This window comes from Dermacentor variabilis, chromosome 7 (genome assembly GCF_050947875.1).
Source record: "Dermacentor variabilis isolate Ectoservices chromosome 7, ASM5094787v1, whole genome shotgun sequence".
Taxonomy (NCBI): Eukaryota; Metazoa; Arthropoda; class Arachnida; order Ixodida; family Ixodidae; genus Dermacentor; species Dermacentor variabilis.
The window spans coordinates 73,366,465-73,390,411 of record NC_134574.1 but is presented as its reverse complement, the minus strand read 5'-3'; the positions used below and the strand labels follow the sequence as shown (position 1 = coordinate 73,390,411).

Below are 23,947 nucleotides of genomic sequence, written 5' to 3'. Positions count from 1 at the left end.
GATGCGCTGAAGCCAAGTTGGGGTTGTGCAAAAGTAACAGAGCGGACGTCAGGGGCGAAACGCTATCGATGTCGGGTGCTACTCGTGAGCCTGATAAAGTGTCAGTGTCAGAATGTTTGAACCTACAGCGGTAGACAACCGTGGCGTCGTATTACTCAAGACATAGCGCCCATCGCACGGGTTGGTCAGGCGAGTCTTTGAGAAACGACAACCAGCAAATCGCGTGGTGGTCTGTGGCGACATCAAATAGTCGACTATAAAGGCAAGGCTGGAACTTGGCAAGAGCCCACATAATGGATAAGCATTCTTTCTCACTCACATAATAGTTCACTTTAGCTTTGGTGAGAGGCTGGCGTAGGCTACGACGTACTTGCCAAAGCCGCGTTCTTGTGGCGCTAGCACTAAAGCCAGACTGGCGCCACTGGCGTCAGTGTGAATTTCTCTAGGAATGTTCGGATCGAACTTATCTAAAATTAGTGTCGAAGTAACTAGTCGACGTAAAGTGGTAAATGCGGTTTCACAGTCTTCTGACGAACTAGAAAGGTGACTGGTGCAGGCAAGAAGCTGCGTCAGGGGAGCAATGATGATAGTGAACGCTCGTACAAAGCGGTGAAAATAGAAGGAGAGGCAATGAAGGCACGCAGTGCCTTAATTGTCGCTAGCTTAGGAAATTCGACCGAAGCTTGGAGCTTACCGTCTCAGGAAGCACGCCAGGTTTGGAAACAGCATGACACAATATGTTTGATTATGTTGCGGCGAAAAACACTAAGTTAAGCTGCTGGCCAGCTTCCGTAAGCCAGGTTAAAACTTATTTTAAGCATTGGAACTGTGCCGGGCAGTCGGGTGCAAACACTACAACAATGTGTCAATAATATAGACATGTTTACCACTTCAGGCCACGATAAATAGTGTTAATTATCTATTAAACAGTTTCCGCTACATTACAAAGGCCAAAAGGCATGGTGTTAAACTCATACAAGCCGTCCGATGGGACAAATGCACTCCTAGAGCAATGAGCGTCGCACATGGACACCTGCCAGTAGCGAAGATCTCAGGAAAATAAATTCGTCTCCTTGTAAGTGTCGTCTATGTGCGGCAAAGGATAGACATCGTTGCGCGTGATCTTATTCAAACGACAATTAGCGACGCAAAATCGAATGGAACCATCTGTCTTTTGAACGCGAACAATTGCGGATGCTCATGAATTATTTGATGGCTGAATAATGCCGTGTGTTCGCATGTCCGTCACCTCCTCTTAAATAACCCACCTCTCCTTGGTTGAAACGTAGTAAGGTCGCTGGAGGAGAAGAGCATGAGATCAAGTGTCGGTGGCGTGGGAGATGGCTGTCGCTCCACCCAAAGAAGCGGCCCGGCAATCAAATGAAGCTCTGAGTTCAACAAAAAGACAGAGAAACTCACCGCGCTGCTTTGAAGTAAGGTCAATGTATGGGATAAACTGGTGCGGTGAAAAAGTCAAAGGCCCAGGGTCTACAGTGGCGATGTAAACGACAGTTTCCGTGCGCGTTGAAAACTAAGTGAGCCGGCTCAGCACCACCGAGACGCTCGTGGTGTAATAAATGTAACGGGAGTGACGTTGAGTTCCAAACACACAGGGAAGTGGCACCAGCACGGAAATGGAACACAGCGAAGGTCAGAACAACGGTTCAGCGACGGGCGAAGAGGTAAGACGGCATAAAAAGTGCACTTCCGTCATACAGGGAGTCGCAGGACAAGGGGACGATAACAGATGAACACAGAGGTGCGCCGGTGCGTTCTGTGACAAATTTTACAGGAGGCTGCTTTGCAAACGATGTGTCTCAAAGAGGTAAGAACGCAACTTCGGCGCGGACGCAGTCACTGACGCCATTATGGCTTAAAAGAAAATCCCATTCGCAGATGGCTTTGTGAGAAAGAGAGGTGAGAAGAAAGAAAATCAGAGCCATTTGACTCTGTGAAAGTGGATGACCAACGAAGCTGTGTATGGGGGCCCATTACTGGCGAATTATCCATTGCCGTGTGTCAAACGCCGTATGCACATATATAGAACGTGAGGCGTGACTAGCCCCTCTTACACGATGTTGAGCTTCAGAAGATGATGAGGCACCGAGGGGTATGCATACCTGTATTGAGCTGCAAACGTGGCACGACATTCTTTATTAAGGTAGCTCACCACCTTCGACGAAAAAATAATTACAATTGTTGTTCAAGAGTTACAATTATATTTTTGACTAGTAAAGATTAGGCAGTTTGGAAGTTTAATATGGTGGCATTGCTAAAAACATAAAAATTATATAAATGGAATTGTGCCAAAACGTGCATGTTGCGCCAACACTCAAGAATACAAAATGGTGGGTGCGAGTTAAACGCGATTTGGAAGGCACGTAATGAGAACAATATCCTGTACATCTAACCCCCATTATCACCACATATTTAAGCTAAGGTGTGTTATCCTAAATAGACTGATAAATCTGATATTTCACACTATTGGCTATAGAATAAAAGTTACTGCTCGTTTTCAGTCATTCTGCTCGAATGCCCATTTCCATATATAGAGATATAACACGCAGTATTTCATGCGCAAATATTTATTAGAAGGAAAGTTATCACTGTTCGCTTAACTGCAGGATGCAAAAAAATGTTTTGAGAAAAATAGTTTTTAAATTTGAACCGAATGGTTTATGTAATCAAAACGTTCAATATGTTTCAGATCCACAAGGCTCATAGCTCGGGCCCTTCATGGCAGTGGCACTATCTTCTTTTGAGCGAACTAAAATACGCAATTATTTTCTTGCCCGTCTTGCAATTCCAACTGACTCACGTGCGGCCTTTCTCACGCGATGACAGTCATTGGTCAGGCACGCCACCATCGTGTAGTGGCCAGGTTCGATGCCTGCCTGCTTCAATATATCCAGTATGCCACTGTTTACGTTACTGAACTGAGTGACAGCATCGTACAACCCAAACAAAAGAATGGGCAGGCTTACATATACAACTTTTGGAATCCTACGCCAAACCATCCGTTGGAACCCTCGTTACTATTTCGAGCTTTCGCGCGCAGGCACTTTTTTAAAAGTTCCTCGGAACAAAGAGATACTGTACACTATACAAAAGAACACTACACACGGCTTTCAGCTTATGGATGATATTATTGGGAAGTCCTCACTTGCGCTTGTAGCCGTCCTTTTTGAGTTATTCCACCCGTTTGACGCCGCACTCACCAAATATCAACACCCTATCGGCAGAGGTCATGACTGGGGCTGTTGTCCATAGAGCTACACCGAAATAGGCTTGTGAGTGCACTTTTCTTCATTGCTATGGGACTTTCAACATTAGCCATGATGGCAATTCCATAGCAATTTTGCAGCCGATCAATCAGGACATCAGTCAGTTTTCCTTTGCATCCAAGACCGCGCTCTGTCTTTTAGACTATTTAGGTCGCAGCCGACCCGTTTGTGCACATGTCCTATGCATTCAAGCTTCTTGACGACGTCCTTCCCGTAGACCTTTCACGGCAGCAATCACTTTTGGAGTCGCCGCCACCATAAAACTCCACGTACTTGCGTTCCCTTGTTGTTTCCGACCTCTTAAACATGCAATATAAGCAGACTGCTTCCATGACGCGAGCAGTAGCAGCATGATTGGCATGATAGTCCATATGATCGGCTTTCCATTCCAGGTACTTCTGGCTTGAAGTACTCAGTTTACGTCTGAATTCGCTCGCTCACATTTGCTGGAGTGTCCTTTTACATCAATGACTGCCAGTATCGATAGGAATGAATGACAAACATTCATTCAGTGACCAATGTGGGCGCTTCTGCCATGTGTCATTCCCTAACCCGGAACATTCGTTACTCTCGACAAGATTACGCACTCCGCGAGCAGTGTTAGCCATAGACTTCAATGAAACCATTTGAGCAGCTTGAGAAAGCTTTGCGGATGTTTTCTGGTACGCAGAATGCCAAGGAGGCAGCGGCATGTTCATGCCTTTCCACAATGTGACAGCACCTTTTTGTCCTTTGCCAAGCTGTCGCATGGCATAGACAAGCCGGATATTGTTTTGCACTGTGCGGCTAGTCTTTTTTGAAGACTGTGACAAACATTTAAAGCCACACGAACCACACAAAAGATACACCACAGCCGGTTCGTTCATCGATGTTTAGCGAAGCGCTCTTGAATTCCAGACAGGCCGAAGAAAAAAAAGGAAACCGAAGAAAGGATTTCGATATCTATGATTGTGTTACCTTCGAGGGAGGCATCTTGCAGTGGGATGTTACCATCCTGATGTACATTGCCTAGTTTTTAGGCACTCCCAGAAAAGTAGCGTCCGCGTACTCCACGGAAGTCCGCGCTTGGTATGTCGATACCCTAAGAACTTGCATTGACGGTTCTCCTTCGTCCGGTACTTTGCCATATTTCACGAATTACTATAACTTGCTCCTTTAAATGTTGCAAATGGAAAGTACCGATGGATTAAATGGAAAGCGCCGATGGCACAGACAACTCAGACTCAAACGCCACCTAACGCAAACGCGCGCAACGTAAACGACAGAGTGTCGCAGCAGCCCAGGGCCCCTGTAGAAAAAAAAATATAGAAATCGAAAACATCATGTCCCCCAAAATTCTCTGACAAAGCTTTAAAACGTATTTAAACAAATTAGCGCTACGTTATAAGTATACGAAGAGACATTTATGACGAGATGGCAGATGACGTGGAAAGCTTCAGTTGCGGGTTCGGATGCTTCTAGGCGGGATTCGAAAAATAGTCTTTACTTTTGAATGGCTTAACATAACAACACATTTCTTTTTGATAAATATTGTTGAATAAATAGGAATTTTCAATATGCTAAATAAAAGCACTTTTTTTTAAATGTGTTTTGAAGGTGCTTACCGCTCTAACGGATCCCGGGGCGTGGAACAAACACGCACGTTACCGCACTCCGATGGCAACCACTGCTTCGCCGTAAACAACGTGGTCGTAGATGGGCTGACAGCCCGCAGTGCAGTAATGGTTTTGAGCTCATTCGAAAACCACAAGCAGTCGCACACAACATAGTCCACTCAAAATTGGTACCCCACAAACTCCCTCTGAAACCTGTCCATTGCTCCGGTGAAACGCTCGAAGTTTGCGAGATTGGGGCCACACGCACGGTTCGAATTTATTTCCGCCTTGCGATCCTGTAAGGCAAGGTGCTCACGGGACCGCCACCACCAAAGAGCCGAAGGAAAGGAAAGAAGATGCCCAAGCGCTTGGAACTCCAACAAAAGGAGGGCGGTGTGAACGTACACATGGCCGACGCTGTTCAAAGTGCCGTATATTTTCTTATCAGCTTAATATCTGATACGGATTTTATTTCGATGTAACATATTAAGATTACTTTGGCAAGTTGGAGTAGTGAATAATTCCTGCTTTACCTCTGCCCAGCGTTGGCCCAGTATGGCACTATCCTCACGATCGGCCCATGTATGAGGAGAAATTCTCGATCTACATTGTTTGATAGACGCACACAATTTTTTTCACAACCGGGCTACATAAAACTTCGCTCTAATTACATAATACAAAGCTGCTCTTGAATAACGACACGGGCTGTGCAGGCTCCTAACGGCTCAATGTGTTGAGTGCTAACTATGCATAGCAAAAGATGCGAAAGCGACGTCATCACATTTGCAAGTCTGCGGCAGAGGCGGGCAGGCTGTACGGAAATTGCGGCTGCTACGAATGCTACTGTCTATACTCCTGCCACGATCGGCATCAATGGCATTACCGGGGGAAGTCGGAGGTCTTGAAGATTTCGCAGGGCGCACAAGTCTCGCCTCCCGAACTGCGGTGAATAGTTTTCCTGGGGCCTAGTGTTAGGCTTCCCTCATAGGCGGGCCTTCACTTCGTGGACATATTTTTATTCTGCGCCATCATTTGAGAAACGTCGTCGGCAACAGTCAGGCTAGAGAGCGAGAGAGAGCACACCAGTGAATAGCGCGTGGCGAGCCTCTGCTTGCACAATTCATCATAGCTCTGGCAGAGGGTCAATAGTTCAGACGCCGTGCTGGGGTTCCTTTCCAACAGCGTCTGAAAGGCATCGTCGTCAACTCCATTTAAAATATGCCTGATTTTGTCGCTTTTTGCCATTGCCGCATCGACAAGCTTGCAGAGATCCATGACTTACTCTATATAACTTATGAATGCATCATCGCTCTGCTACGCTCGCCCTCTAAAACGTTGCTCGGTGCGAACCTTTCGGACTGCAGACCATCCAAACGCCTCTGTATAGCTTGTCTTGAACGCCAACCTAGACCATGGGTCACATTCGCGGGGGCAGTACAAGTTCGCAGCGTCACTCAGATAGAATGACATTGTCCAGTTTCGTATCCTCGTGCCACCAGTTGTGTTTGCTCGAGCTTTCATGCGAGGCCAGCCAGTCGTCCAAGTCGTGGTCTCCAATCCCGCTGCAGAATGCAGGGTCCCGCTGATGCAATGCACCCGAGCAGGCCACTGCAGGCATCGTTGCCATTCGGCACGGTGACGGGTCTTTCGTCATGAAGGGAATGTAGGCCGGGGTGCTGCTTTGAAGTTCCAGGTTTCTAGGCTTACCCCGCACCTCCAACAAATGTGACGAGGTTTCTTACAGTAATCGAGCGATAGCCAGAAACAAAGCGGCAGCAATGATAGCTCAGCTGCACGGGCGAGCTGGCCACGCGACACGCTATGGCAACGAAGCTTTCTAGCATGCCGATATTCTTCTCGCTGTGAGACACGCGATGGCCATGGAATGTTCTAGTGCTGTTCTTCTTCATTACAGTACAAATGAACGACCAACAGCGTGTTTTGCTAATGAGTAATATTCGTGCTTGAAGCAAAATAACACAAACAATAACCGAATAACAGAATACCTCGACTTTTGACGAGGACACAACGTCGACAAAAATTGCGCTTGTGTAGGCTGAAGTCTGCACGAACAGCTAGTCAACATACTACAAAGCACTACTTTTAGATGCTGTGAAAAATGTCTATCATCAGTGAAACGAAAATGGAGAGGCGAAGACTTTGTTAACATCACTCTAGCTGCATAACAAGGCGAATGAAAATGAAAGAGAAAAACAGCGAATTTCTTTGAGTTTTAAGGTTGGGATGCGCGACTGCAAAGTAGATGCACAGCATATGCTGACTACAGATTTTACGTATTCAACAATCGCGCCTACATTTTACCCCGAAATTTCAAGCAAGTGTGAAATGCGGACATCTTTGGGTGTTTGCCATATCAAATATGAGAAAATTGGCTAAACTCTCCACAAGAAAAAAGGCAGGTACGTACTTACCTACATTGTAATGTGCAGAGCGTTTTCGAATTAAAAGAGTTCTCTTCCATGAATCCGCCTACATTGCTGCAAATGATGTACTTTTCGCAGGTGCCACTGGTTATATTGTAAAAATATTGATTTTTCTGGTATTCTCCACGGAATCGATTGCATGGATTTTTTCTTGGCTTCACACAGGCAGCGGCGTCCTCGTCTGAAGCGATGACAGATTATTATAATTGACGACACGCCAGAAGTAGAGGATGCACATAACGTATAGTACTGGCAATCTATGAAGCAGTAATGCGGGTTGCACTTTAGGTGTGTTGCGCTCGTAAGTTGAAGTAAATCACACTGCGCTTATGCTGAAGGACGAATATCAGACGCGTGGTAGAACGCGAGAGAGTACAAAGGCTAGCAACAAGCATTTTTTCTAAAATTGCGAAATTTCCCACAGATTCCATTACAGGAGGAGTCAGGAAGTCGCAGTGGCTTGAAACCGAGGACTTTGCGTAGATCGCACCGGTTCAGTTCTAACACTGCATTGACTGTTTTAACTTTGTTCCTGTATAGTGTATGCAAAGTTGGATTCATTCACTTGAAGGAATTATTTGACACTACTCATGCTTTTCTTCAGCAGCTATTGTAACCTGTAGTTGATCGCGAAGAGCACCATGCACGCCAACCATTGAGATCAAAGTCAGCATATGGCTTGAATTAAAACGAAGCAAGCCACACGCCATGGAGTTCTCTGTGTTGAGTTGTGACTTCCTTTATTTTAAAAGAATTTTATTTTCTAATAATGAAAGTGAAATTTTATATATTTCCAACGAAAAGAAGGCGCCACGACAAATGTCAAGAGCCTGACAAGGTCCTGGTCACCCGTAGAACAGCTGGCATTGCGCAAGCGCACTTCACAACAAATTCACAATGAATTTTTCAAGCTTTGTCAAAAACATGACACAGTAAGTAAACCACATACAAAACTTATCCTATTATCTTTTCCAGTGAATGCGATTAGCATTCACGGGAAACTTCATCCAGCTTGCGGCGTGTCTGTCTGGCTGCCTGACTGGCTGTTTGTCTGTCCGTTCTGCACTCACGGGCTAAGGCTTACGGAGATTAAATTTACGAATACCCGCACGATTAGACGAACAAACTCAGATACAATTTACTCAGATTGAAGGCTTCGGATTCATTACTTTTGAGAATACTCTAGATTACGTAAAAATATCTGCCTCACTAAAACTCAAAAAGAGCACATGGCTTTGGCTGGCCGCAGAGGAATGAACACTCTTCTATCTCTTGTAATTTGTGCTTTATTTCCAGGTGATGCAACTGGCGTTTAGCGGTTTTCACACCTCTAAGAATGGTTCTGAGTGTCGCGAATTGCACTTGTGAAACCATCAAGCATAGTTAACAGCACGGATATTTTAGTTGTACGTCCCTTGATTTAATCCACCCCATTTTTATTACTCCTCGTCTTCATCTCTTAACCCGTATCCCAATACTCGCTAATGTCTAAAGCCAGCAACACACCAGAACAAAAGTTTGCCACAGTTGCCCCCTCGACCTGCGGTTAGTGCCCGTGGTCACTTCTAGAGGTGGCCAGACGGAGTGTTTCATAATAAGAGTCGAATTGATCATCGTGATAGCAACTGTGTCTTCCCGCTCATTGCGCAGCATTGTGAAATGGTGTTCAGAACGGTTGATGACGGGGAAAGGACTGTCGTAGCGAAGCTGAAGAGAATGACGAGACGTGTCAACATGGACAAAAACGTATTAGGATGCTCGCAGGTTTAAATACAGAAAACTGTCGTGCTAGTTTGTGTGGGAAGAAGTTGGCGATAGACGGAAGTTGTGCATTACAACGTGTAGACACTAGACGAAAGAAGATGGATCCGGAACAGTCAGTGTAGATGCGCGGTTGATGAGGTCACCGTGCAGACGTAGGGTGCAGTCGCACACCGTCTCAGCGACAGAGCAGGCGGGTTCTGATAGGAGTGTTGACCGAAGGCCGAGCAGCACGATTGAAAGGTGTAATACCCAATCCTGCACGTGAGGCTGAGGGCAAGTGCAGCTTTCCAGTGTTGATGTAGCCCCTGGATGATGCCGTTGAATGCATGATGATAAGCAGCTGTGGGAATACGCGCACAACTCAGAGGGTTGTTACAGACGTGAAAAATGCCAACTCAAACTCTGTGCCCCTATCAATGGTCACTGTTGATGGCACACCAAAACTGCTGATTGAGGTCGACAGAAAAGCACGTTATGTCAGGCATCGGAGCTGCTTCGGGCCACCTTGTACACCTATCAACACACGTAAGCAAATACGTACAACCACGGCATGGCAGCAATGGGCCAACGACGTCCAAATTAATGGTATCGAAACGTGCATCAGGGAGAGGCAATTTGCCCAACGGGGGCTTGTGTGTCACTGCTCCTTAATACGCGGATGCGCTCTTCAAGTACGAACATAGTCGCGGATATCAGCGCGTATGCGCGGTCAAACGTAACGTTCGGTGATAAGGTGTTGTGTAGCGCGTACGCGAGGATGGCAGATTGAGTGCAGTGTACCAGAAACAGCACGATGAAGAAGAGCAGCAATATCAATTCGGGTGCGGTTAGGTGAACCTTCGCACCAGAGTTAGAAGCAGGGTCGGGAAAGTTGCTTTGCTCCAAGCGGAGGGATGTAGAATGGAGCTAAGCATGAGGACGCCGGATGAAATCCCGGCCGCGGTGGCCGCAGTTGGATGGCGGCTAAATGCAAAAGGGCCCAAGACCCTTTGACTGCGAGCACGCTAAGATCCCCTGGTGGTCACTAATAATCCGGACGCCCCCGATGTGGCGTCTGATATAATCAAATCGTGGTTTACACACGTTAAACTTCAGAATTTACCTAAAGAAATATTTTCTATGCACAATTCACACCAGCCTTCTCAGATCCTAAACGTGTTAATTTCAAACTGCGAACAGCACTGAAAGTTCACTGAGTCAGCAGCACACACCACGATATCACCGTTGAATTCGCTCTGGGTAATGGGACAAAACCGAAGGATCAAGACATCTACCCTATGTTAAAGCAACACATCAATAACGCAGATTCTTTGCCCTTCCTAGTTTGTCCTCTTTTGCAAGTTCTTCATACATGCTTAAAGTGCTTTACTCTTTGACGTTTCAAGCCAGTGCAACCTGTTAGGGGATGCCGTACTATCGGACATACGCCATCAGTGCATGTTGTACAAAACACTTGTGGTGTTACTGATGTCTCGTCGTCTTTAGCTGTTTGTAGATGTGATGTGCTTGCTCTTCTTGGCCGTATGCGCGGCATTTTTCCTTAAAACTCTCAGCCATTGCAGCTCTAGTGCGGAACATATGCGTCAACACCGTAACCCCAGTCAACTACTGCCGTACATGTGCAAGAAAGACAGCCCTGTCGCTGTCAACAAACACATATTCACCGGAAGAACGTTGGCGCTATGACGAGAGCTGCCAGTGGTGGTGTTAGTTTGCCGCTTCGATGATGAAACGTGGAACTGGCGGTAAGCCTTCGGCAATTGGGTGCACCGGGTAAAGTTAGGGCGATGTCGTTAATGGGCTAGGAGTGTTCGTATTATTCCTCTAACGATAAAATAGAACACCCCTCCCCCCCCGCTCGCACCTAACCACGAGCAGTGACTTGATAATGCTTTCCATATTTTTGACGACGCTCCAAGTTTACTGACAAGATACTGGCGCTTGTAAACTCATGATGAGCCTTGGCGCCTGTCAGTCACCGTCTCAGCATTAGCGACCACGTGCAGAGTTGATGGTAATCAGCAGCGATAATCTGACAGAAAGAAATTTGTGCGCTTTTATGCATGTACTGTTGTCCGCTTACATCGAAATCAGCTCGTCAAGTTCGGCTTCTCCACAGAAAAAAGCGTGGCTCCCGAGCAGGTACGTATCTATTGAATTCTCCACATTACAGAACACGCAGCGCTTATTCAGTGCTCGCTAACTTTCCGGTTTTCATTTTCCGAGGAGTGTAGGTGGTGCTTGAGCGTATTTGAAAATGGATACTTTCTCCTTCCTCCTTCCTGCTTGCCATGGGCTATAAACCGCCATCGAATATCGCTTTTGGTAATCGCTCTCGATATGCAATAAACGTGAAGTCACTTTGGAAATTCATGCTTCGTCTCTAAAGCCCCCACTTTTAGGCCTTCCAGTCCCAAGTTATGCAACCGTCGAGACATTGCACCTCGCGTAAAGATGCTAACTGTGGTTATGTACTTACTGTGTAATCTTTATAAGCGCTACCGAACGCATTAACACACTTCTCTGCCACCAGGTAGGCCTGCTTGAACTGAAAGCATGCAGCATGTGCTGCGCTGGCTCCTTGTGCTTTCGCGGCCCATGGTGGTTGCGCTTCGTCTTGTGTTAAACTTTCCGCGCTAGCCACTCCGCAGGCCCTAATGCGCTAATAAATGGTAATGCGGCTATTCCATCAGTCCCTCGCAGCCTTGGTCACCGGCCTGTCTCCCCTCACAAGTGGCACAGTCTAGAAAACCTCTCCATGTCGCCAGCTGCTCCGCCTCAAAACGCCTGCCATGTCGCTCAATGTTTGGGAGTGCGGAACGCCTGGAGGCTTCGATAACTTACTCGTACATTCCTTCATTCTCAGCTGGCGGGAAGCCGACTGGATGACTCCTTCTTCAAGTCGCAAGTTATGTCCTGCCTTTTAACGACATGTGAAGCAACTGGTACCACGCCAGCCTACTGGATGACGAGAAATGTCAGGCATAAACCCTTTACATCAAATCGTACCGCTAGTGCAAGCCGCGCCTGACTGGCCCGCAGCGTTAGCACTACATATCCAACAAGAAACCCAAATGATAGTGGTACATTCATGACAGCTAAGCGCAGTGTCCTACCTAGCTAACCACGCTTCCGACCTGTCTGTTACCCTCTTATATTAGGACGACTCCAAGTATCTCTCTCGACGACGCTTGGCTGAAGAAATGAGGTGCTCACAATGTCACGTCATGGCGCGACAACACTCCGCGTACTTTAGCACTATCTAAGCTCAACGGCTCAGCAACGAACTGTCATCTGGCGTGTGGTGATTTTTGCCAACATGGTCATTGTGGCACGCCACATTTGTCTCCAATTTGCGACTTCGTGACGTTCATTGAATGACAAGCGCATGTGTAGGAAGCGTTTACAACAAGAAAAAGCTACGCGCTTGCACGTTCGCCAACCAGCAAGTCATCTTTCGATGCCCCGTAGCATCGTGTGAGAAGCAACGCATGAACTATTTACTGCAAAGTATTCACGAACCTTCACTCGCCTTATTCGTTGCACTTCAATGGCGGAGCACGGTCAGCACCTTCATCGCTATCACAACGCAGCTGTACAACTCAGCAGTGCACGTGAAACGAGTTCAGTCTGACGAGCTCACCAGCCACCACGTTCATGTGGACTCGGATGCCTTTTAGGCTTAAAAATTCGCCTGCAACATTCCAGTATGCCATACAGTTCACTCTATCTAGCGTTAAGCCACACTGCTCGCAATGTGGTGCACAAGTGTACCTGGATTATGTAGTCTTTGCTCTCTTTTTGAGAAGTTCTTAGTTCTCATAATTTATGTCACCGAACTTCTTCACTCGATCGGACTGAATGTGCATCTGGACAACTCTAAGTTCGGCTTGAGCCATCGAGTTTCAAGGCTCCATCCTGACTAAAGATGGGCAACAACCAGACCATATAAGGGATGATGCAGATCTGCACATTCCATGCGCTGCAAACAGCAAGGCGGCCCTGTCATCGCTTTAGAAGCTACTTTACACCCTGGCTTCGCGAAAAGTGTTTGTCTTTCAGCAACCTACGAAGTATCATTTTATTCCAAGAGCGTTCTGGACGGTTAGCTGCGAGGACGCTTTTTAAGCTAACCGTCACATACAGATATAAGCTCTTCGCCACTTTCACCTATAGGTGCCACCACTGCAACAACTGACGAATCTGGGACAGGAGTGGGCTCAGCACATTCCCAGCAGCAGCAAGGCAGAGGAAATCTCATTCGGCATGCTAATAGAGCCCTCGCAGCTAACGAATAGCTGTTTCAGAACAAGTAGTTGGTTGGTGTACATCGGGCAGTGTGTATCTAATTTCACCACTACTTGCTTTGAAGCAAGTTCTCGCCTCTCAAAGGTAATCGGACTACTGCGTGCTGCGCAATAAACATTCGGCCATTCCGCCAATTGACCTCTATGCTAAGGTACTTCACAGACAGCAACTTCATCGTGAAGCACCACCATGGTCACCAAAATGTGGTTGCTGACAGGCTGTCTTTACTGTTTTGAGCGGTGTTTCAATGCCCGCAGACGCAAGAATTGTTGTAAACACAAGATGAAGAGTGCCGCAAACTTCGCCACACAGCATAGACGCCTTACCGCCTTAGCCGCATAGTCGTCATTATCGACGATGTGCTCTACTAGCAGAACCTTGGTACAAGCGCCTACACATCACTGGTTCTTGCCAAAATGTGACAGGCTGCATACGAAGGGATGAATGACTGCAGTGGTCTTATGACTTCCTAGAAAAAGCACTCCGACGGCACTGGTGGCCACACATTACAGCTACGGTGGCCAGCTATGTAACCTCATACCAGATCTGCAGGTGAAAAATCTAGCAGATACTAAGTCGGCAAAATGGCACCGACGCCTGTTTTACACGTTCAATCTTTAATTATCGCTATCCATTACATCTCAGCGCCAACCACAATGGGCAAGAACCACATATTAAATGCAATCGACTTGGACAAACGAGTTATTTTCCCAGCTGTCGTATCTTCAAATTCAACTAAAGAAGTTATTACTCTCTTGCAATTTTTATTCCTCAATTCCGGATATCTGGATAACTTCTTCTGCAATGACGACTCAAGGCATGAGTCTCAATAGTCCCAACCGGCGAATGGGGGTTAAATACGCACTATTCGATTGCATACAGAGCCTCTGGCAAGAGCTTTGTCGAACGGAGCGACGGCAGCTTAACTTCAGTGCTGCGCAAGTTGTACGTGGGTGATCTATTCATCGGAGCTAGCAAGCTCGTAAAAGCGGTATTTTTCATCAACTGTACATATTGCGCAAGCAGACAGTTTTCATGGCTGGAACAACTTTCAAGTGATGTACCTAACCTTCCACACCAGTGCCCGCAGCCTCCTTTAGCTAGGAATTTGCATGAGCTACCCCTATAACTGCCAGAAAATTGAAGTGCGGCCATTTGCAACGCCCTGAAATATCCCAGGAGAAAAACAAGAGAGCATACGATCAAATAAATAGGCACCACGTTATCCACACTCGACAGTTTATCTGCGTGATTTGTCAACAGCCCGTTGTGGATGCTACAAAGGAAGTTAGCATCGAGGTATAAAATATTTTACCAGATCATTAGGCATAAATAATATCTGACATTTATGACTTCTCGCATCTCAAGGCAAGCACCACATGATCAGGTTTGCGATAAAGCAGTCCACATTTGTCAGTTAAACACCTATGTAACACTCTTTGTACGACTACATGTCATGAATCGGCCCTCTAGCCCTGCTTGTGTGAGTCAAATTGGAACTACATCTTGCTAACCTTTCTACGTTCCTATGCATCCCTTCTCCCTCTTCTTCAGTGGTCCCTACGACAGCTACATACATCAGCGCACCACTTTGCTCACATTCAAAACCGACATTGGATCAACCATGCCCCTCACGACCGCCACATACACTCCAAGTGTCTGACTACCTAAAAATCTACAACCTGTTCCTAGTGTAGAGTGCAGACTCTACCTGGCCCGAATTGACTTGGTCTTTCGAAATGGGGCCTGAGCTCTACCACCGCCACCACGTGCATAAATACATTTCTCGGATGTGAGCCGACTACTTGTGCCACCTCGCGCATTTGCGCGTCTTCGAATGGAGAAATGAAGCAGCATTTGCTTCGCTAGCTGTCACGTGCTGTGTTGACGTCACTGCCCGTGATGGTCACGCTTCGCGTTGTGTTCAGCTTTCAGCCCTAACCACTGCGCAACACTTTATGCGGTAATAAGTGTTATTCTATTCACTACGCCGTGCCCTGTTTGCGCTATTTACCGACTCTTTCCCCTCACAACGGTTATAGTATTATTTGCACTAGGAAGTATTTACAAACAGAATACGTCAGGCTCTAGAGCAGCTACTTTGGAGTAGTTTTCTGATGTATTCCCTCAGTCGGGTGCATTGCTGTAGCCTGGACGAATATGACTCCTGTTTGGACGGTAGCATACTCCTTCAGGTGTCACCACCAAATAAAGGCGGGAATGTGGTTGGGCCTGAAGGATTTTACCATGGACCTACCTGTTTGTGCCTGGGCCACACTTTCTCATCTTTCCGCAGAATGGAGGTAGGCCTGTTTTCACGTTCTCCATAGAAGTGTTCAAGTTATCATCGACGTCGAGGAGGCTTGAGTGTACTTAGGTTCACAACGCTCAAAGTCCTTATTTTTTTCACAATAGGAGATCAGCTGGGGACTACAAACCACCCGTGGATGTACTTATAGAGTCTGAGCAAGGTCCTTTCTGCCCACAGTAACCTTGTGGAGACTGTGCTTTATGGTTTTTGATAGCCATTTCCTCATGGCCGTTTGACCTCGGATAATGTTGCGAGCTAAGGTTTCAGATGATGTCTCAGCTTGCGGTAAACTCTTTCAAACGTGCTGCTTTGAACAAGGGTCCGTTGATGCACCAGTTCATCAGAAAAACCGAATCGCGGGCGCATGGAATTGATTGCCTTGATGAGTGATTCTATTTATGAGGATACCATTGGATTTCATTATACACATATGGTGAAGTAGTGAACAATGTCCAAGGAGGCAACTTTAGCTGGCGGGGTAGAAGGCCTCAGACTTAATCATGTGCCAGGGTTGGTGAGGCAGTTCGTCTGTAAGTTCTGGTTCATGGTCTGTAACGTCTCGTTCAGGCTCTCTTTGACGCCGGCAGCCATGACAGTGTTTACATTGCTGGTTCATCTGCTGAAAGTCTCTCTTCAGTTATGGCGAGTGCAAGGATTCTCGTTCACTGTTCTTGTCGAAAGTCTTGCCGCAGTCTACTTCGTGAACCTTCTGTAAAGCATTGATTGTTTCGACAGAATGGAGCTAAAAGTGGTCTCTGTCGACGGCATATCAGGTCATAAGACAAGTGAAGCTCGCCGTTTCAGTGAGCGAATGGCGTTGCTGCCATGTGTATATTGCGCTGGTCCAGTCAGCCCTCTTCTATGTGTTTGGAGCACAGGGTCTTCAGCTGTTGCTTGTCGTATTTGCTCGTAAGTGCCGAGGCTTTTACTTGCGCAAACACTGCTATTACCAATACCATAGGCACTGTCGTCATATACTTTGATTTGCTCCTATAAAAAATTGGCAATAAAAAAAAACCTGCAGTGTGGTGACTTCCTTTGTTTCAATATCATGACAGCAGTGGTGCCTAATTCAACAGTAAGTAGAACCATAAAAAATAACTTAAAGAACTATCGAACTGGCCCTCGAAAGCACGCGACAGGAGATACCGGCTTTTATATAAAGTTGCGAAGCCATGTCAAGCATGACGATCTCCTTCGCTAAGTAACAAACGAAACGATACATAACAGAACACGTGAAACTCTGCATTCGAGTAACTTAAAGTGAGGCTTCACGTGTTTCTTGTGTTGAGCGCGAATTTCCTAACTACGCTAAGCTACATTTGACGAGCATGAACGCATTGAAGCATGACGCCTTAGCTACTACACGATGCCTTGCCAAAATGATGTACATATACTTTTGATACATTACATGCATACATATATACTAAATGAACCTGTTCTGACATAGTGTTATCCTATAATTTATAGAACTGTCTTACGCATTATATTTATTTCGACAGGATGTAGAGAAAAGTGGTCGCTGTCCGCGGCATATCAGGCTGCAAGAAAAGTGAACCACGCCCTTCCAGGGAGCGAATGGTGTTGCTGCCACGTGTATATTGCCATGTACATTTATGACCGTCGCTGACATCTCATTTTCTGTCATTTCAATGACCCGCTTTGCGACGCACCCAGTTTATTGGATGTAATAATTGAACTGTTTAGAAGCCGAACGAAATTTCGATAGCTTCATACTTACCAGGATTGCAATTATCAGCACACTCAATGCGAGTGTCGTAGACGCCATCACGCAAGCAGCCGTTCCACATGAAATGCTAGCAACGATTCGCCGTCCGGTTGTAAAAGTATTTTAGGGCCCTTGCTGCGCAATAGTTCTCAGCTTCAATTATTGGAGCACTGCACCCGTAATTGTTCAACCTCCGTCTTCTTGCTTTCGTGCCGCCACCTGAAAAAATAAACGCAATACGGCAGTGTAAGGCTGCGCGCATATACGAGCTTGAAAGAAACACCGTTGATTATGAACATCAAAAACCTGGATTATTTGGTGAGAGGAAAAACACAGAAGTTGCGTCCGCCATAACTACAACCACCTGTGCTTTCTAAAATCACACGGAACTTAAGGGAAGCATTTTCATGCAAGCGCTCAGATGTTTTCCAATGCTGAGCACTCAAAGTGTGGGCCCGTGCTGGCCAGCATGGCAGATACATGCACCTTAGGTACTATACTAAGATATTTCCGGTACCTTCTTTCCGTATCGTGATAAATTCAGTGTATTAGTGTCTGTATTTGCGATACATCCTACAAAGTATCCTACATTTTCAGATTCAAGATACAGTTAGAGCAAAGACCACAAAAGTAACCGAGGCAAGCAAATACGGCAGTTGCAATTTATTCTAAAATTCGACACTTTGTCCCTAGCTCTTATTTAGTTAACCAACCACGGATCAGAAAATTTAATGCGTCGCAGCACTAGTATTACCAATGCTTAAAATAGGGCTATACAATCGTTGAATGATAGAAATACGTGGGACGTTCCAACTGCAGAATAGAACTGAAGCTAGTGCTCACAGCATACTTTGCTGGAAACATTTTCCTTGGAATCATTATCGAGAAATATGTCTGAACACTTCGTGAAATCCATTGCTGTTTCCAGGTCTACATCTCTTTCGCACAATGGAGAAACGTATAATCCGGAAGTGTAATAAATATCCCTTTATATTTTGGGTACTGAATGCATATTACAAGCGCTCACCCTGTCACTGCTGTATACTTTGACTGGCATTCCATTATAAACTTTTAAGCTGCAGAAACACAACAGAGCAACCTTTACTCTGTTTATTCTGCTAGCCATTATCGAACATCTGCCTTTGCGCATGTACGCTGTTATGCGTCATTTGATTTGAAAAACTCCATTTACAGAATATTCACAGTCATATGCTCGAAATTTCATTAACAAATGACGACTGCAGATAATTTACATAACATGAGAAAGAACAACATGGCAGCTATCACAACATTGGAACAGCCACAGAGAATGACATACACTCTTTAATGATATGCTAGGGATGTTAGCCTGGCTGACAACAGCGTGAGTTTGTGTACACAATAATATGCGCGGTGTACTTTCGCTCTACTCTGTCCCTCTAGCCATGTTCGCTCTTTCAGACACCGGTGCATTTCATTCTAGAGCGCCGCACTTTCACACCCATTCCTGCGTTGAGTGTCGGCGCTGAAATACCTCGTAACCCATCCAACCTGGAGCGGAGCGGCAGAAGAATGAAGTGAGCGCGAGGAGGCAAGTGTAGGAGGAAGTTACAGTGAGAACATGAGGCTGCAGCGGGGATGAGAGGAGGGAAGACGGACTGCGCATACGTTTATTTGTCGGCAGCCACAGCATTTTCAGCCGCATGGGTGACCTCACCTGCGTTTCAGAGGGGGGAAGGCAGAGTAATATAAGGTGGGGAGGGCTGCGCTCGTCCATGGCGTCACGGTCTGAGGTTAGTGCACGGTACCGCTGTGTGCGAAGATCACTGCTCCTGCAAGGGCCGATTGCGAGTGGATACGCGTAAAACTCGATGTGACGCTCCCTCGGGAGTTGCCACCGCTGACACTCGGGGCACGACTTCCAGGGGACCAAGGGCCGATGTGGTCATTGGTATAACTAAAGCGGGATAGGAAAAGCGTAGTGCCGTGATATACAGGCTGTGCCACAACTATGGCTACGATATGGCCCTAGAGTGACACGCGTCCTCTGCGTGGGGACAAACCACTGCATGAGTAGACGTCTATTTTTGGTGGCTACTGTGAAGAGTACCCACGCATTACCCCCCTCACTCCCCTCCCCTCGCTACCTCTCGCGGTCTTCAGATTAGCGAGGCAGACCAACTACACTTCGATCCTTTTGGAACGTGCAGCGCGGGAGCGATTGTCAGCGCCAGCTACGATACTCGCAGCGTTCTTTCTCTACTAAATACCACGTACCAATATATTCGTAATACAAAATATTGTCACTAGCAGTAAGGGTAAAGAACATAGTGGCAATACTGTGAATGACCAAACTAACTTTTATTGGGCGCACCTGTGCCCACAAAAAGAGGCTGCACTCGAAGCACAAAGATAGCCGCGAATACAGTCGGTGATCGTCGAAATCTGCTCAGAGATTCAGGCGCGTCGTCAACGTTTCTATATCAGTCATTGAAGGTTCCAGAGCATTCGCTGATGCCCGCGTGTCTTACACACAGTTCTACGCCATTCGCGTCGCCCATACATGAAATCGTAGTATACAAGGTTCAGTGACAACAGACAGCGGATAGACCCATTGATACCTTTCGAGAAACCTCCGATACATGCAGACGGGCCCTGAGCTGTGCGATAAAATTTGCTGGGCGCTGAAACCTGATCACGCGATAAAGATAAACAAGTATACGTGCCAATGCCACCGTCTTAAATATAATCGTCACGATGCCTCAAACATACCCGGGAGCGTAACACAAAGAGACATAATAAACGAAAATGAAAAAGAAATAAATAGGAAACGGTTCAAAGTAACAGTCCAAAAACGAAGGGCCGAAGCTCTGTAGCTCTGTAGAGTCCCAAAGTTCGTTAGCGCTGGTGGAACGGCTTAAGCCGCACAATATGGACTACTTCTCGTCGTGAGCGGCATCGCTGTGGTAGCGAAATGCCGTCTGGGACCACCTCAGAGTCGTGTGCTCCAATGCGTACGATGATACTGTATGGTCCGAAATAGCGGCGTAAACGGTCGCTAAGTACTCGTCGGCGTATTGGGTTCAAAAGCCAAACACGCTCGCAGGACGATACTCGACGTAGCGTCGTCGACGGTTGTAGTGCCGGGTGCCGGTCTTCTGCTGCTTTTTGATCCGCTGGCGGGCAAGCTGTCGGGCTCAATAGACACGCTGGAGGTAGGTGGCGACGACAAGATTCTCGTCGACGGTGAAGTGCCGCAGCACTGCGTCGAGAGTCGTCGACGGGTTACTGCCGTAAGCCAGTTTCAACGGCGTGATCTGTGTTATTTCTTACACCGCAATATTGTAAGCGAAGGTTACCTACGGCAAGACGGCATCCCAGCTCTTGTGCTCGACGTGGACGTACGTTGCTACCATGTCGGCGAGGGACTTATTCAGGTGCTCCGGAAGAACATCCGTCTGCGGGTGGTAGGCAGTTGTCCGCCAGTTGCTTGTCTGGCTGTATTTTAAAATGTATTGGCTTGTCTGACTGTATTGTAAAATGTATTGGCTAGTCTGGCTGTATTGTAAAAAGCTCCGCCGTAAAGACCGTTCATCTGTCGGTGATGAGGACTTCTGGTGTAGCATGCCACTGAAGGATGTTCACGAGAAAGAATTTCGCTACTTCTGCTGCGCTGAAGCGGGTGACATAGTCCGTCGCCACAGAGATCCATTTGTTTGAAGATGTTGTCATCGAAAAGGTTTCCAACCAATCCATTCCAATCTGCGAAAGGTAGATCGATCGGCTGTAGTAACCCCGCTGGCCTCGTTGGCAGTGTATTTTTCGTTGGCAGCCACGGCAAGTCTTGATGTAATGGGTGACGTCGGTGGTCAGGCGCGGCCACTAGTGCTTCTCTTGTATTCTTCCAAGTGTACGGGAAAACCTGAGGTGCCCGGCTGTCTGGTCGTCGTGTGGGGCATGCATGATTTCTGACCTGAGTGCTGCAGGCACAACAAGGACGTAGTTTGTGCTAGTTAGGGAAAAGTTCTTTACCACGACGTCATTTCACAAGAAGAGCGAAGGCAATCCGCGCCTGAATATCCTGGGGAAAACAACGGTCTTGCCTTGCAAGTACTCAGCAAGGCTTCTTAGCTCGAGGTCCGCCCACTGCTGCTTGGTAAAGTCGTCTGAGCTAAATGTTGTGAAATAGGCATCGTCATCTTGGTCATCCTTGGGCAGCGAGTCCACGCGAGCACAACACAGGCCGTCGCCATCAGTGTTTTCGCCCGGACTTATAAATTACAGTGATGTCACTCAAATTCTTGCAATCTGGGGCATCACCGTGCCAGGCGTTCTGAAGGGTCCTTTAAAGTCGCTAAACACAAGGTGTGATGATCGCTTACGACTTTGAACTGTCTGCCATAGAGGTAAGGGCGAAATTTCGCTTTAGGCCTTCATGTCGGAAGGCACTCCTTTTCGCTTGTAGAATAATTGCCTTCCGCTTTTGACAGCAACCAGACTGGGTAAGCTATCCCCCGTTAGAGTTCGTCTTTCCCTTGGACTAGGACGGCGCCGAGACTTAGGCTACTGGCGTCAGTGTGAATTTCCCTATCGGTGACTTCGTTGAAGTGCGCAAGTACCGGTGGCCACTGCATGCGTCGGTTAAATTCTTAGAACGCGTCTGCCTGTGGCATTTCCCACTTGAAGTCGACATAACATTTAGTTAGATATGTCAGCGACGCGTGAAAAGTCTTTGACGAACGCCTGTAGTAGGCGCACATGCCAAAGAATCTGCAAACAGCCATCTTGCCGACGGGCTGCTGGAAGTTTGCGATGGAAGCTGTGTTCTGCGGGTGGGGGTGTAGTCCATACTTGCTGATGGCACTTGCCAGCAACAGTAGCTCTTCGTACGCAAAGTGAAACTTTTCTGGTTTCAATGTGTGTCCGGAAGACTTGATTGTCTTTACTACTGTTTCAAGGCGTCTCAAGTGCTCGGAGAAACTTGCAGCAAAAACGACGACGTGATCTAAGTAGACGAGGCATGTCTGCCACTTCAACTCTGCTAACATCGCGTCCATCAAACGCTGGAACGTTGCAGGTGCTGAGAACAGTCAGAATGGCATGACCTTGAACTCAAAGAGGACGTCTGGCGTGATGTAACCAGTCTTTTCGCGATCCCGCTCGTTGGCTTCTATTTTCCAGTAACCGGTCTTGAGAGTGGTTGCAGGCCCGATCCAACGCGTCGTCTATCCGTGGAAGGGGGCATACGTCTTTCTCCGTAATTTTGTTCATTCGACGATAATCAGCGCAGAAATGTGGGGTTCCGGCTTTTTTCTTCACTAAGACTAAAGGAGATGCCAACGGGCTTTTCGGCAGCCGTATTATGTCGTCGCACAGCATTTCGTCGACTTATACTATCACGTTCTCGCGTTGAAACTCGGTGTAGGCTCTGCCAGAGTGGTCATACACATTCTCCGTTTATTATGCGATGCTCCGCAACTGGTGTTTGACGAATACTGGAAAAGCAGTCATTGTATCGTAGCAAGATGCTTTTCTCTGTTCCTCCTTACTCAACAGGAGGCCTGGATTTATGTCGAAATCTGTTTCGGGAACTATGGTCCTCGAGGTAGATGCCGCAAAATCCTAGAGGACAAGAACATTGCTGGTTTCCAGCATTTTCAACATACATGCGATCTTCGTGCCCTTGTTGATGTGCTTGAACTGCTAACTGAAGTTGGTCAGCAACACTTTCGTTTGATCTCCGTGCAGTCGAGCGATGGGCGTTGCGACGCAAATGTCACTGTTGAGCAGTAGATGTTGGTCGCCATTGATGACGCCTACTACATCTTCAGATGTTTGGTTGCCAATGGAAATAACAATGCCGGAGCAATGCAAGATGCTGACGTTGTCATCAGGAACACTCAAGGTATGGTGGCTATGAGTGCTCTCCGGCGGCATTGCTTGATCTCCGAATAGCGTTATCGATGAGTGTCGAATAACGCTATCGATGAAGTCTATGAGTGCGAAGTGTTGGTTCAGGAAATCCACGCGGAGAATTACGTCTCGTGAACACTGTTGAAGGATAAAGAAGGTGGCAGGTTAAGTCCGGTCATGAACCATTATTCTTGCGGTGCACATTCGAGTCGACGTTATTAGATGTCCACCAGTGGTCCGAATTTGTGGGCCTTCCCATGCAGTCTTAACCTTCTTCAACTGGGCGGCGATGGGTCAACTCGGGCTCTAGTTGAACTCGGGCTTCTAGCAGAGCTTCGGGCTTTTCCTCGAGCGCGACACTTGCAAAGGTCTACAAGAAGCCATTGCTGAACAGGCCCCATAATGTCAGGGTCGATTTTCGGTTTTCAAACCACGTTGTGGCGGTGTCTTCTAAGGCGAAGTGTGAATGCCGCAGCTTGTCGCCGGAGTTCCAGCTGCTGAATGTGGTTATTCTTTCGTAAGTGACAATCGAGGTTTCGGGATCTTTAGTCGATAATCCATGGAAGATCGGTGGCTCCCTGCGTTGTTGCAGCGCGATGGGAGACAGTTGGGCTGCCATC

The 23,947-nt window shown here is 47.0% G+C and overlaps 1 protein-coding gene across 4 annotated transcripts in view; it reads right to left on the bottom strand.

Moving 5' to 3' along the window:
• Positions 1–17,653, bottom strand: part of LOC142586842 (uncharacterized) — a 48,324-nt gene extending 30,671 nt beyond the window's left edge. For all 4 annotated transcript variants that reach the window (XM_075697711.1, XM_075697712.1, XM_075697714.1 and 1 more), the window contains exons 1-2: positions 17,448–17,653; positions 7,312–7,504 (exon numbers count right to left, since the gene is read on the bottom strand). In XM_075697711.1, coding sequence (XP_075553826.1) covers positions 7,312–7,504; positions 17,448–17,517 — 263 coding nt within the window. In that variant the 5' untranslated portion in view covers positions 17,518–17,653. The remainder of the gene's footprint in view (positions 1–7,311; positions 7,505–17,447) is intronic.
• Between the last annotated feature and the right edge of the window lie 6,294 nt (positions 17,654–23,947).